Here is a 14380-nt window from a genome sequence, read left to right on the forward strand (position 1 = left end):
CACAGTCAGAAGTTGCTACTGGGTTGTAATTGCTACAAGGAATCATCAACTGTCACTGAAACTCAGGAACTCAAGAGAGGAGAAATGTTTTGCAGTCAATGCTTTTTAGAGTTTGAGAGATGTCTCAGTAACAGGGCCTGTTTTCACTTGGATAATCTGGTCTCCCCTGAAGCAGCCTGATCAGCACTGGTAAAACTCACGCAGTTCGTGGTGTCCGGGCTTGGTTGAAAACTCAATCACAAAAAGATCCTTCCCTTCAAAACTGCGGCCAATGCTGTAAGTGGTGGCAATGTGGGAGCATTTTGAGGCAGTCTTCTTCAGCGTGCTCACCATTTGGGAATATGAATGGTGTTTGAACTGAATAAAAGTTGCTGGCAAGTCTGAAGGCAAATCTTCCTCAGCATCTACTTCTCCTGCAATGAAAAATCATAACAGTGTTTAAAACCATAGTACTCAGAGGATTGTATGAAAACCTGCACTTTTTTTTTTTCAAATTATCTATATAAGTAGAAAAATTATAGAAAATAAAGCTGCAATCAAAACCTTAAATGTATGTAGTACATACTACACTTAATTGTGACACTTTTTTTTAAAAATCCTACTAATGCATATGCACACTAACAAATATTTGTGCAATCTCCAGTTAAATTTGATCTTTGGCATGCTAGCTCATCTCAGTAACAAATTGTGCAGATTTTTCCCCTTAAATTTGGTGAATCTTTTTTTAATGAGATTCATCTGTCTTCAGCTATCTTTATCTTTATCCAAACAAAAATCTGTGACAATCATTAATGAGAATATTTTAATGAGCTGTTAAGCTTGACAGGCAGTCATAGATTTATAAGTGCACTGAGGTTTCAGTTTTTAAAAATAATATTTCAAAGATATAGACAGCTATCACACAGGACAGGGATTATCTAAAAGCATCAAAATATCTTGCTCTGAGCTGCCTGTCTTGATGCTCTTTTTAAATGAAGGGGAGAAAAAGATACTTCTTCAGCACAGTTTAATTAAGTCTTTAAAAGAGGTTGAACAAAATTAATGACATGTTACAGGTCTCTACAAAGACAGCAGTCTGAGATGACAAGTGAAGAGGTTTTGTGCCATGGATAAATTAAGCTGAGTGAGATGAGACCCTCCCCATGCAGACAAGGTGTGCCAGCAGAGCTTCCTTCCTTCCTTCCTTCCTTCCTTCCTTCCTTCCTTCCTTCCTTCCTTCCTTCCTTCCTTCCTTCCTTCCTTCCTTCCTCCCTCCCTTCCTCCTTCCCTCCCTCCTTCCCTCCCTCCTTCATTCCCTCCCTCCCGTCCTCCCTCCCTCCCTCCTTCCCTCCCTCCTTCCTTCCCTCCCTCCTTCCTTCCCTCCTTCCCTCCTTCCCTCCCTCACCTCTCAGCTTTGCCAGCGGGTCGAAGCACCCCTCTTCCTCCCCAGCGAAGAAGCGGTCACAGTCCAAGAAGTAGGGCCAGGCCATGTCTATTGCATCAAAGGCAGGGAGGCAATTCTTTTTGAGGTTTTCACAGACGTGCCTGCAGGGCTTTATGACTTTGTCCTTTTCACACTGCGGGGCCAGCACTGAGCAGCCCAGGAGCCTCAGGTCGGGGTTGCATTCCCCCTGCAGCAGGTTGTGCAGCACGCTGATGAGCAGGTACTCAGAGCTGTACTCAATCACTTCCCGAGACTTCTGATCCAGAAAGTTGGGATACACCATTTGAGTGTAGGCAACATCAGTACAAGAACTCAGAGCAATATCCACGCATTTTGCTGCGAAAAGGAGGTGAACACAGGGAAAATAACTTTCTTCACTCATATTCGAGTAGACAAAGAGAACATAACAAATAGTATGTCAAATGAACTTACTTCTTTAGCTGTTAGGTACGCTGGGAATAGTTTGCAAACTGAATTGCATAGTTAAAACCACTAATAGAAAGATAATGAGAAGCACGCTTGGTTCTGGAGATATAATTTGAGCTTAGAAATTTGACCAGAAAATTACTAAGAGAAAGGTGGGAATTTGCTGGTCAGAAACACTCAGATTCCTGAGTAAAAGTGTATTTGTGATATCACTCTCTCCCCTATCCTTGAATAGTCATATGGATTCCCTGAGTAGGTGTGAGAACCTATAGGTTTTCTTCTTTAGTGGGGAATGTACCACTAAGTTACCACTTTTCTCTGCTTGTCCCTGCAAAATTTGTAGAGTTTAATATCTCTGAAACTACAGACCCTTCACAAAGTTTGATTGAAATTGCCCAAAGAGATGAAAAGTCACTCTGGTGCCTAACTCACAGGTGAGCATACCCATAATACGATTACATGAGTATTCTCATAAACCCAATACATTTTAATAAATCAGGTTAGGAGGTCTTAGGAAAGATAAGTGTTGCTAACACCCTCAACCCACTTAGAAGTGGAAAAGAGTAATAGAAAGACATCTCTTCATAAAATTACTGGCTGTTAAAGTAATAGATTTACATTTGAGTGTCCTTCTCTTGGTAATGATTCTGGCTGGTAACAAACACTGTTGTCACAGCAGCAAAATACTGCACTGCATGAAAGAGCACATTTCTCTTGTGAGAAAGCCCACTGTAGCACCAAAATGAGTGTACTTGTCAGGAAATCAGGAAGGAGTACTTATGGTTTTGAAGTTCTCCAAGAACAGCAAGGAAAGACACTCCATACCTTTCTGTGCAGTTTGACATTGACCTGTAAATAAAGAGGAAAAGAAAAATCATTACAGGGTGGGTACACATAGTTTCTCCTCTGTGTTAGGAATTGTCTGATCCGGTATCTGTTGCAGCTCAGACTGAGCCATAGCAGCCATACCAGGAACAAGCACACGTTTCCAGCAGGCACATATCATAGAATCACAGAATAGGCTGAGTTGAGAAACCCCATTGCCCCTCATCCACACACAGTTAGGTGCCTAGGAAATTTCACTAATCAAAATCTAGGGTTTTTTAATCTGGTTAGTCTAAGAGTCCATATGAGTCTTTCTGTACGTATCAAGGTGTTTTATCAATCTCCTCTAAAAGATCTTTTTGTCCCATATAATGCAGTGGATACCTTTCCTGTTAAAGCAATTTAGCCTTTGGTAGATATGAGGGGACCTTATTCCTTCCTCATCCTACTTCATTGTATCTCTAGCAGTTGGGTTTTATCACTTTTAATAACATCTTAAAGCTAATTATTTCCCTCCCCAACTACTCTCACAGGAAAGCTTTTCCAAAAGATCACTCTTCTAACGGCTAGAAATTCCCTTTTAATTTCCTGTTTAAAAGTATTTCTGGCCAGTTTATATCCATTGCTGTTGTTCCAGCATTGTCCTTTAGTTAAGTAGCTCTCTCATTCCCTGGTGCATTCCTTCACACTGTGTTTGCAAAGAGCCAACAGATCTCCTCTGCTTTCTGTTTACTAGCTGAAATAAATGATACTCTCTTGATTTTGAAGGAGCATGATGACCATCAATTGGTCATTAATTGCTTCTTTTGCTCCTGTAGCCAATAATTCTATACTGCCCTTCTCCAATACTGGCAACTAAAGAAACATATTTCTGCCAAGGTATTGGAGTTGGTTTCACCAGTACCTCAAATCACTCTGATTTGCAAGCCTGAACACCACCAGGTTCACCTTTCTTGTGGTGTATTGGGGACCTTTTCTGTTGCTATTTCTTATTGCTCACAAGACCAAATTCATTACATTTTCCTTTTTTCCTGCTAAAGAGTTTAAACTTCTACTCCTGGCATATTTGTTTAAATGTAATCATCTGCATATGTGTTGCTAATGAGTTGATCATTCTTTAGCCAAAATAAAGTCATTGTAATGAGAACCAAATTAACCCTGGGGTTTTATCTTGGAGGGAAATATTTAATTGGAAATCAGTCTGTTTCTATATATTATGCATTGTAATTGAGCCACATTACCTCATAAAATAAATGAGGCATCAGAACTAGAAGTAGCCCATCCCCAACACCAACAAGTTCTGTTAGGCAGCAAGCTAGAAAAAATTATATCCACACAAACTCCTTTCCTGGCTCAGTACATTATGATAACTGCATTAAATAATACCTGGTTCATCAACGGTGATGAATCCATTATAGGATTTCATTGTTTCCCCTAGCTAGGCACAATCCCCCCTGTGAGTTAGTTATTAAGGTCAAGGCATTTCTAAAAAAGCTTCATCTCAGCCAGATACTGCATCCAGTGCTACATCTGGGGATAATCAAGGAATAGCATTTTGTATAATGCCAGCTGGGAGAGAGAAAGAAATGATCTCTTGTTTAGTAAGAGCTCCAGCAATTAATCCTGCTGATAAAATTGGATGTTACTGCCCCTTGAATCTGGATAGTCTTATATACTAACATCAATACACTCACATTTGAGAGACCTTGGACATAAGTCTGGAGTCAGCCAAACATTCCTTTTCAGAGGGGAAGCGTAGTGTGGAGAGGACTGGCTTGAGTTTAGCCACGTCCCAATGAGGAGAATGACACCATTTCTGTTTATCACCAGGGTCATTAGCAATGAATCCCCTTTGTTACCTTGAGGGGTGGATGAGAAATATTTGACACCTTTTTTCCCCTCTCCTGAGCAGAAAATTAATGTATTGTAGCTATTATTTTAGACTAAAGGGTTGTATATGCTGGGCACAGTTCTTTGTGTGGTATTTGGGGAGTGTGAATAGTCTTTCTACAACTGCTCACGTCTCCTCAAAGATAAGAGGCATTTCCCCCTCTGCTGGCTCCAGGACCAAGCTACAAATGTCCTGTTAGTTCCCGTCTCTGACCTGTAATGATCAAATAATGAAACTGGGGCACACCCAGTCTCCCCAAATACTATTGCTGTGCTGGAGTGCTATTACCCATCAGTCAGTTTGAGATGTGGCACAGCCTTGCTCTCAATGGCATCTCAGAATTTTGCTTTTTCAGCTGGAGCAAAAAGGTGTTCTGGCAACACAAAGGAGCAAGCAGAGGGAACCCAAGGGAAAATGCAGTAGGCGGGGTCTGGACGTGGTGCTGCCTCTCCCTGCCCCAGCTCCCTGAGCAGCAGCAGACTTGCTGCCTTTAGCAGATGCCTCTTTCTGCCCAGCTGGCCAGAAGGAGAGGCATCAGGAAGCAATGGATAGCTGATGGAAGAGATGTGAAATTCCACTGATATGCTGTCCCGGGGTTCACCTGAGGACTGGCTCCTTTTGTGAGCAGGAGATGTTAGCACAGGAGAGGGAAAGACAGCTCTGGTTTCAGACTGTGCTACATGTCATCCACACTTTGATATTTTTACCATATCATTATAGGGAGAGGAAATCTATTAAGTAACGTGGCCAGTGCTCATTAACAAGGATGCTGACTGAAGAGGATAAATCTATTTTTTAGATGAGGTACCAAATCCATATAAATCTTTTCCATTGCAACTGAAATTATTCATCTCAGTATGTAATAAGCAGAGGTAATTCTGCAACACCCCTGCTTAGTGGGTAAAGCTTTTCCACTACCTGTGATCCAGGAGGCCCCTTACAAACTCAAAGCTATCAAGACTCACTCACTGATTAGCAAAAGCAGCTCCTTGCTGCTGGGTCCCAAACCTGGATCGAAACCTAAATCTAGATCTAAGCTAAAATTAGATTTAAGCCTCACACTTTTGCAGCATACCGTGGCATTTTCTCTCTCTCTCCTTACCAGAAATATCCATGCAACTTCTTCTGGCCACCTCTCCCCATAATGCAAGCTGCTGTATGACCCATGTATCAGCCACATCTCTGTCTTGAAAACACCCAGGACTGAAACAGCTTGAGATTTCAGATCATCAGGAGTCAGTATAAATAAAATTAAGAGAGAAAAAGGTCTGGTTTATACCAAACCTTGCTTTATAGCCAGCCTTAAATGTGTATGTGTGCTGATGTGGTGTTTTGACTTTCCCAATGTTTCCTAACACCAATGCTTACATATGTTTTGGAGGGTGCAGCTCTGCAGGGGCCAAGGATAATTCTGCAGGATGTGTGCTTACATAAATAAGTGTGGATACACGTAGCTGGGCCAGAGCCTGCCTGCCTGGAGAGCCAGCAGCAGGAAGCTCTCCAAGGCCAGCTCCCAGGCTGCAGCTGTACCGTCTGTTACTGCAACCTTGCACCCACTGGCCTGGGTCTCTGCACATAGAAATCACCAGAAAATCCCCATCCCTGCCCATGACAGCTCATTTTCTCTAAGCTCTGGCAATGCCAGAAGAGTTCAGCCATTCCCTTCCTCATTTTCATAAGAGAAATCACAGGGGCTGATATACAAACAGTTTCTCAGGTCTCCCAATTCACTTGGCAGGCTTCAATTGCTGCTTCTTCTGTGCTTGAAAGAATCTAAATTTTTTTTTTTTTTTTTTTTTTTTTTTTTTTTTTTTTTTTTTTTTTATGTAAAGGTTTCCCTGGGCTCAAAGGAAGACAGTGTCACCTCCTTTCAAAATCCCATCCACCGACAGGTTGGTACAGAGGGACCTTTTTCTTCCTGACCCAGAACAGCCTTTTCAATTTTTTATGTTTATTTTTGTACTCTAACTGTTCCACCAGAGCTACAAAAGTCCTTTCAGTAGCACAGCTTCTATTTAAGATTATGGATAAAATAACTTATTGAAGAGGAGAAAAGCCATTTCAAGCTTTCTGAGCTCTCTCTATAAAATACGCTTCTGGTTTTAATTTGCAAAGGCAAGCTTGAAAATCTACAATGCAGCACATACATATTTTACTGCCAAGCTTACATTTTTTCCCCTTGATGATTCAGCACCAAAGGAAGCAAGCTGCTGTGATTAACCCTAACCCAGACAACAGAGCTCAACAGCTACTTCTAGTACCATGGGCTGGCCAGTTGCCTTTTCAAGAGCAAAGCCAACAGGAGACTCGTGAGACTGATGACCTGAAATAAGCCCAAGGGCAAGTTTTAAATCTGAAATAGCTAAGTCATTCAGTGAGGCAGATTGGTAGGGGATGTTCTGGTCAGTACAGATCAAAATAGATCAGATAATTTATATTGTAAAGACCAGCATACAGCCTCACAGCTTTCTGGGCTTTTTACATATCTTTTTTAAACTAGAAGAACATATGTATTCATTTTAGTCTGTTTATAGTCAAAGCCTCCACTTTTCCAAACAAAGCATTTGAGTTCCTTATCACATTACTATTACTCTTCTGGCCGTTTCACATGGTTCATCAAGTCAGTCTTTCAATGATATTCTGCCTTTGTCACTAAAGAGACAAAACTTAGTAGCAGTAGCAAGATACAAACACAGCAAAAACACCTTCAAGTGGCAAAGCATAACCTTCCAGAGCAGCTCCTAGTTGCAGCAAAAGGACAAGGGCAGGACAAGATCCATTATATAACACTTAAATGGATCAGAATCATCAGGAGGAGGGTGTGGAAGGAGTGGAGATGTAAGGGGACTAGTGGCAGAGTAATGAGAGAGCTGAGTAGCTCGGGCAAGAATAGTTGAGCAGAAAGCCCAGAAGAGAAGGCAGCCACACACCCAAGGCACACATGAAGAGGCAGAAGTGGAGAAGATTCCCAGCCACAGAGAAGAAATTCCAGGAAAACTGGAGGAGAGAGGAGTGCTTGCAAAAAGCAGCCACGTGGTTAACTCAATTTTCTGGATACATCTAATGTTTTGTGAGAAGAGGACTGAATAGATGTTATGAACCCTCCAGCCATTGCAGTAACTGCCTGGGTGTGGGATGTGTTTGAAGCAGGCAGAAGCAGTGCTGTGCAGCCCTCCTTTAATCCTGCTCCCTCACTTGAAGAAGCCTGAAAGCACCTGAAAGAGATTAATGCCTCCTCTGCCTTTATTTTGCAGAGCAAGATCACAGCAGTAAGATCCAAGCCAGTGTTCATTGCCTATCACCCCTCTTTCTGACCCACCTGCTGCCTGGCATTCGGTTAAACATCCATTTTTATTGAATTACTGAAGTGTGCCCACAGCAATGACACTGCAGTCAGCTCTTTCAGAATTGTTTCTCTCTCAGGACTACTCTGGAGCCAGTGAGAAGGTGCTGCAGCTTGTCCATGGGTGATGAAAGGTCACAGCCTGCAGACCACAGGTCAAAATCTGTGCAGATGCACACCAAGACCTGTCACATGGCAAGGGCACAAAGACAGCCTTAGTGGGAACCTGTAATCCTCCCGTGTTTCGAGTTGTTCAGATGCAACTTAAACATGTCTGCAGTTGTAGGTGGTGCCTAAAAGAACTGATGAAGAGTACTTCTATCTGTCTGTCTGTCCCCACCACTGCCTTGGTGCCTTTAGTTACTCTGGTGTCATCCCAGCTGTGTCTCTGGCTGGAAAGTGCTACTCCAAGAAATCCTTCAGGAGTTGAAAATCCTGAATATAAACATAACTAACAAAACCTACTAAACAAAACCTACAAAATGCCTTTTTATGACCTTGGCTGAGATATTTTCCAGGTTGCAAGGGAAAAATTACCAATCGGGAGAACAAAATGCAACAAAGATGATGACAACAAAGTGCGCCAGCAGTTGCCAAATTGGCTGAAGGCTTAGTGAGCTTCACATGTGACAGGGCTGCTGCTCAACAAGGATTTCCTGTGCACCAGGATGGTCTGGAGACATATGGAGACCATCTCAGGGTCTGATCAGCGAAGGAAGAAGAAAAAAGCTCAAATCTAGGGGATGATGGCATTAAAAAACAGCAGGGGTAAGAAGGTAGAATAGGTCAGGAAATCTCTACAACTGTCATCTAAAGGATCAATTTTTTTTTTTTTTGCCAGGTTGCCTGGTGAAGGATGAAGTCACTTATTAACCAGGTAATCTGGGTCTGTGATGCCCCCGTATCTTCACTTTGTGACCATGCACTCTTCACAGCTCAATTCCCATGGTTTAAGGATGTAGTACTCTCCAAGTGCTTTGGCCAATAACCTACCACAGTCAGGAGCTTTCCTTTAAGCAAGCCCAACTCTGTTGAATGCCATGGGACAGAGGATCATGTCTGAAAAACTGAGGGTTTTGTCTTTTCTGTATTTCCAAAGCATTTGCCAAAATATCATCCTGTCCTCTTTAAACAGTGTATCCAGCCCCCTAGATCAACTCTGTCTTTTCTTTAGTTTAGAAGTATGAGGACTATTATAATTAACATCACATCTGATTCTTCTGTAAGTAGAGTTTTAACCAAATGTGGTACTTTTGTGTTATAAAAGATTGACATTTCATTTAACAACCTTGACTTAAATCTGTGCTTTAAGCTCGTATTGTCTCCTAGATAAATGTATCCTATTAAACTGGGTGTCAATTATATCACTGGAGTTACAAGAGTATAAATTAAGAGATTGAAATTTCAGTTTTATTTCTGAAGTGGACAAAGTAACCACAGGTCCTAAACTCCACTGATCTGTGACAGCTGCATCCAACTGGGAGGATTCAGCAGTCATAAAACCCCTGGGTCATAAAAGCCCAGAGACCAGGACATGGCCCACCAGCCTCAAACACAGCCTCAAACACTAGCTCACAACATGATAGGTGACTTCTGATGGTACCTCCATGCTCAGCCCTGCATCAGGCAATAACACATGACATTTCTCCACCATTTGGCCCAGGCTTCAGAAGGGGTTGGCCCTCACATGGCATCAGCAGCCCAAAGGGGCCCACGGCAGCTGTCAGCCAGCCAGCATCCTCAAACACTGTGACTGTGTGAAGGGAGAGGTAATGTCTAGAAATGTTATAGGGGATCAACCATTAGTGTTATTAAGTCTTGCTAAAAGCCTAGCTGTTACTAAGAGCAGTGGGATTTTGTTCATGTTTTGACTATGTATGCACACCCCCACACTTTAAAGATGTCTGTTCTGAAGAAAACTTTGCCTTCACATTAAGATCATGTATGAATAATTTCAGCAGTATAAGGAGATACCTGTGTATTTTATTTTCAATATAAACTTTCTCCTTATAAGTGTCTGTTTCTGATCACATTTCCCATGTTAAAAGGAGCTGAAGGCCAGTGTTGCTAAAATAATAATTGTGTAGAAATCCTAGAGCCACTGGCAGGAATTCAGCAGAGCTCACATGATTCAGTGATGACAACTGGCTTCACAAAGGGCAGGAATTTCTCATCTTGTGAGTGAGCATGATGTAGACACTAGTTGTGCATTTTTTTTTTTGTTTGACACAACTTGGACACATCCATCTCAGGTCCAGCCAGTGAGATTCCTGCAGCCTGGGCTTTCCCACACATGGCAGCACAGTCCTGCGGCCATGCTCCATGTCAGCACCTGCCAGTGCCAGCCACAGCAGGACGAGGGACCACCCCACTGGGGCAGAGAGAAGACCCCAGCCCACTGCCAGGTCACCCAGTGCAATCACAGGAGCACAGGAGCAGCAGCAGCTGGAGAGGCTCTGCCTCTGTGTGTGCACAGTTTCACCAGGAAACCAGCATGAGAATCATCCACAGCAGGTGAACAAATTTGCTCAGGTCCCATGAGCGGGGGTCAGTGTGAAGGCCATAGGAGGAGATAACTTTTCCCTTTTTTTGCCTTTTACTTAGCAAAAACTGTGGCACATTGTGGAGTTTGAAACTGCAAAGAAGAGGGGAAAAGTATAACATCTGAACACGCTTTTTCTGTCAGTCTCACAATCAGTCTTACTAATGTTATAGCTCAGAGAGGAGCCAGTGCCACAAAATCTGTTCTGGGCTCCAGAATATGTACTGTAATTGTCCCCTGCTCCCTGCCCTGGTGGTTTCCCACTCCTCATCTCTCTTCCTTGTACCTCCCCACTCCCTCTCATCTCCACCATCTAAGGTCAGAGATCCTCAGGATGGGACAATGTCTGTCTCAGGAGAAAGCCAAAATGATGAAAACAGCAAGGTGCTTGGAAGAGGAGGAGACCCACAAAGGACAGGTGTGCCAACCAGCACCCTGGCTGTTCTCCTCCCTCCACGGCTTCAGGTTAAACAGCTCCACTCCTCTGGACTCCTGCCTGGAGAGTAGGAGGCTCAGGGGGAGTCAGTCTCTTCTTCCAGGTAACAAGTAACAGGATGAAACAGCCGCAGGTTTAGGTTGGATATTAGGAAAGATTTCTTCACAGAGAGGTTGTCAATCTTTGTAACAGGCTGCCCAGGGAACTGGTTGAGTCAGCATCCCGGGAAGGATTTAAAAGATGTGTAGATGTGCTGCCCAGGGACCTGGTTTGGCGCTGAACCCGGCGGTGCTGCGTTCACGGTTGAACTCGAAGATCATAGCGGTCGTTTCCAGTAGCAATTCCATGGTTCTGCCATCTGCCAGCTGTGCCCGTGCCCGAGCCGCCCTTCAAGCGCCGGGGCAGGGCTCGGCAGGGCGGCAGAAGCTCGGGCAGCGCCGCTGGCCCTGAGGCGGGTCCCTCGGCAGCCGCGCGGCCGAGCCGGAGCCGCACGGGGGCACCACAGACGGCGCGGAGGCCGCGGCCCGGGGCCCGGCGGAGCTGGGCCTGCCCTGCCCGGGAACCCTGTGGGAGCCGGGGTTTGCCACCCCACTGCAGCACCCGTGTGCCCCTGGCCGGAATCCCCCAGAAAAGCGCTCCCTGAGTACAAGTAACAGGAAAGGAAAGGCTTTGCTGCTTTTAGCATCACTATGGATAAAGGGTTTTTCGCTGTTATGCCCCATTCTGGAAGTGTTCAAGGCCAGGCTGGATGGGGGTGGAGCAACCTGATCTAGTGGGATGTGTCTCTGTTCAAGGCAGGGGGGTTGGAACGGGATAGCCTTTAAGGTCCTGGCCAACCCAAACCATTCTATGACTCTGTTATGCAGCCTTAGCCTGACCCTGGTGGCATCACCATTGTAGAGTGGTTGCCAGCTGCAAGGAAAGTCACGTATCACTTCAGTCTGCCTCTGCGGGTTTTCAGTTTTGTTGCCAATATTTACAAAGCACTTCATTTTACTAATTACTACTGGACTACATCAGTCATTAGCAGAGATGCACAACTTGGATAAAGAGGAGCCTGTTTTATTAGCTCCTTCTGAAAATGGCCATTTCTCCGAGGAAACATGCTAAACTGGACTTTTCTCACCCAAACGATAGGCTAAGAGGCCAGTTAACTCATAAGGGTCTGGCAATGGGACCTCTTACCATTTTATCACTGAGATAGACAGAGCTTACTGACTGCCCAGGGATACAGGACACAGCCAAGGAGAAGGCATCTGCCCTCTCTCCGTGCCATGGCTCCCAGCTGCTGCCCAAAAAGCTCATCACATAGTGTATGTCTGTGACATATTCTGGAGCTGGATGACAGTAATCATTTCCTTATTTTTCTTAAGAGAAAATCACAAAGCATTTTCAAAGGATCTTGGTATTGTAAATCATGTTTCATTTTGGCTTCTTATAAAATAAAAAAAAAAAAAAAGCAAAATGAGTCACTGCAGAACAAATACCACCAGGAAGCCTGAAGAAAGCAGCTCCAGCCTTGCTGGGAGTCTGAGAGTTGTACTGGCTCCTGCTGTTCTTTCCTGCAAGAGCAGCTCCAGGCTGATCTCCTCTTACAGGACACTACAGGTCTGGCCACTGGGATACAGCAAGACCTACACAATGAATCCCAAAACAGGAGAGAAAATCCCACTACTACAGCTGAAGATAAGCCTATGCCCTGAACACTGAGAGGAGACCCCTGCAAGATCCATTTGTGAACATGTGCATCACTGCAGGCCCCTTGCTTTTCATGTGGCCTGACATGATCTTATCCCCCCTTTAGAAAAGAAAGACCCTGGAGAAATCTGTCAGGTCTCTGAATGTCCAAGCTGCCTCTATTGTCTGACCCAACAGCCCTCCAGTGGGCAGTGTGACCCCTACGTGGTGCCATTGACAGCTCCCTTTCCCTACCTCTAACCATCCCTCCAGCAGCATATTCAGCTGCCTTTCTGCAAGCCCTGCCCTAAAGGCACCACAGCTGCCAACACACACAGAACAGTCTCAGAGTCACCCCTCAATGATCCATACATTTGTGGTTGCTAGGATTAATATCCCATGGCAAGACTCTGATCAGCTGGAACTGGAGCAGAATCGTACCTCACAGAGAAAGGTCATGCTGCAAACCACACAGCCTCTTCCTGTAATTGGCTGTAAATAGTCTACAACTCTTCTCTTTGTACAGCTTTATCCAAAAATAAAATCCCTTTAGGCTGTGGTAGACCTCACTTTGATGTTCATGGGAACAGCACTCTCAAATTATATGCAGTACATGGCACATGGACTGTACTGTGTAGCAGTTCAATGCCAGTGACAGTCTATGGCTTATATTTAAGCACTGAAATATAGTTGAATTTCCTTGAGTAGCATTAAGGTCAGTTTCAGGTTAACTTATCTCTTCCTGTAATCCCATAAAATAAATATTTTTCTGACTCATTTTAAGTTTAGAGTCTCTGAAAATAGTTTTCCTGGAATAGACCTTGTCACTACACTGAAATTCATGTCTCCACTGTCTCCACATAATTAAGCACACTTGATAAAAAATGTATTTTTAAAAGGCACTGTTAATATATTTTATTAGCCAAGTTGTTACTGAATCAAAACTTTCAATTAATTTAGCAGCATGTTCCTGTTTAACCTTTATTCTAAAAAGTAAATCTGCTTTTCTAGTCTATCAACTCAAACAAATTCCATATTGCTTATAGCAAGCTAAAACACACCCTACAGCTGTCAGATCCTAATAAATCTCATACTTTGGACCTGAAATAAATGACCTAAAGCTAAATGTAAGGAAAAGCTTTTTTTTTTTTCCTTAAGCAGAAAAGCAAACAGAAGGTCAAAAGGTCACCTTCTTGCAATCTGACTACCACATTCCTAGAAGGCAAGGCCAGAGATGAGGTGAACCATCTACATTCCCCATGAGAGTGAGAGGGGTCCTTACAACTGGGAGCTCTACAGATTGACAGAAAGACGCCTCTGTGATAGCCTTAAAGACAGTGATGAGGCATCTTTATGTTCCCTTACATCACAGCCTTGTTTTTCAGTTGCACAGCCACACACCTCCCACCTTCCCATCCATGCTTCCCAGTTTCACCACCAGCAGTATGCAGATTTCCAGAGTTGATCCCACTCATCTCTAGGGGAGAGTGACAGCTCCTGTCTCCCTCCCCTCAGAGCTGGAACTCAAGTAATCTCCAGGAGACAGAAGAAGAGAAGAAGGAGGACTTTTGGGGTGGTTAACCTTACCTAGGGTCTCCTGGCCGGTTTCACAGCGGGGTGCTGGCTTGGTGGCCCTAAGCAGCCCACCGAGGAGGAGCAGGAGCCTCAGGACCATGCTGGAGCCCCTTGCACAGGCAGCGCAGTGATGTGGCACTCACTGCCTGATGGAGTGACTCCTCTGCTGAGCCTCAGCGCGGCTCTGGCTCTCCGAGCTGCAGAGGAAATCAGTGCACTGCAAGGGCATGCCCACGTCTCAC

The 14380-nt window shown here is 44.2% G+C and overlaps 1 protein-coding gene across 1 annotated transcript in view; it reads right to left on the reverse strand.

Moving 5' to 3' along the window:
* CPZ (carboxypeptidase Z) overlaps positions 1-14380 on the reverse strand; it is a 34105-nt gene extending 19725 nt beyond the window's left edge. Inside the window, exons 1-4 of the mRNA XM_038136600.1 lie at positions 14151-14380; positions 2675-2698; positions 1385-1759; positions 201-413 (exon numbers count right to left, since the gene is read on the reverse strand). Of these exons, the coding sequence (XP_037992528.1) occupies positions 201-413; positions 1385-1759; positions 2675-2698; positions 14151-14238 (700 nt within the window). The 5' untranslated portion in view covers positions 14239-14380. The remainder of the gene's footprint in view (positions 1-200; positions 414-1384; positions 1760-2674; positions 2699-14150) is intronic.

This window comes from Motacilla alba, chromosome 4 (genome assembly GCF_015832195.1).
Source record: "Motacilla alba alba isolate MOTALB_02 chromosome 4, Motacilla_alba_V1.0_pri, whole genome shotgun sequence".
In the NCBI taxonomy this organism is placed as follows: domain Eukaryota; kingdom Metazoa; phylum Chordata; class Aves; order Passeriformes; family Motacillidae; genus Motacilla; species Motacilla alba.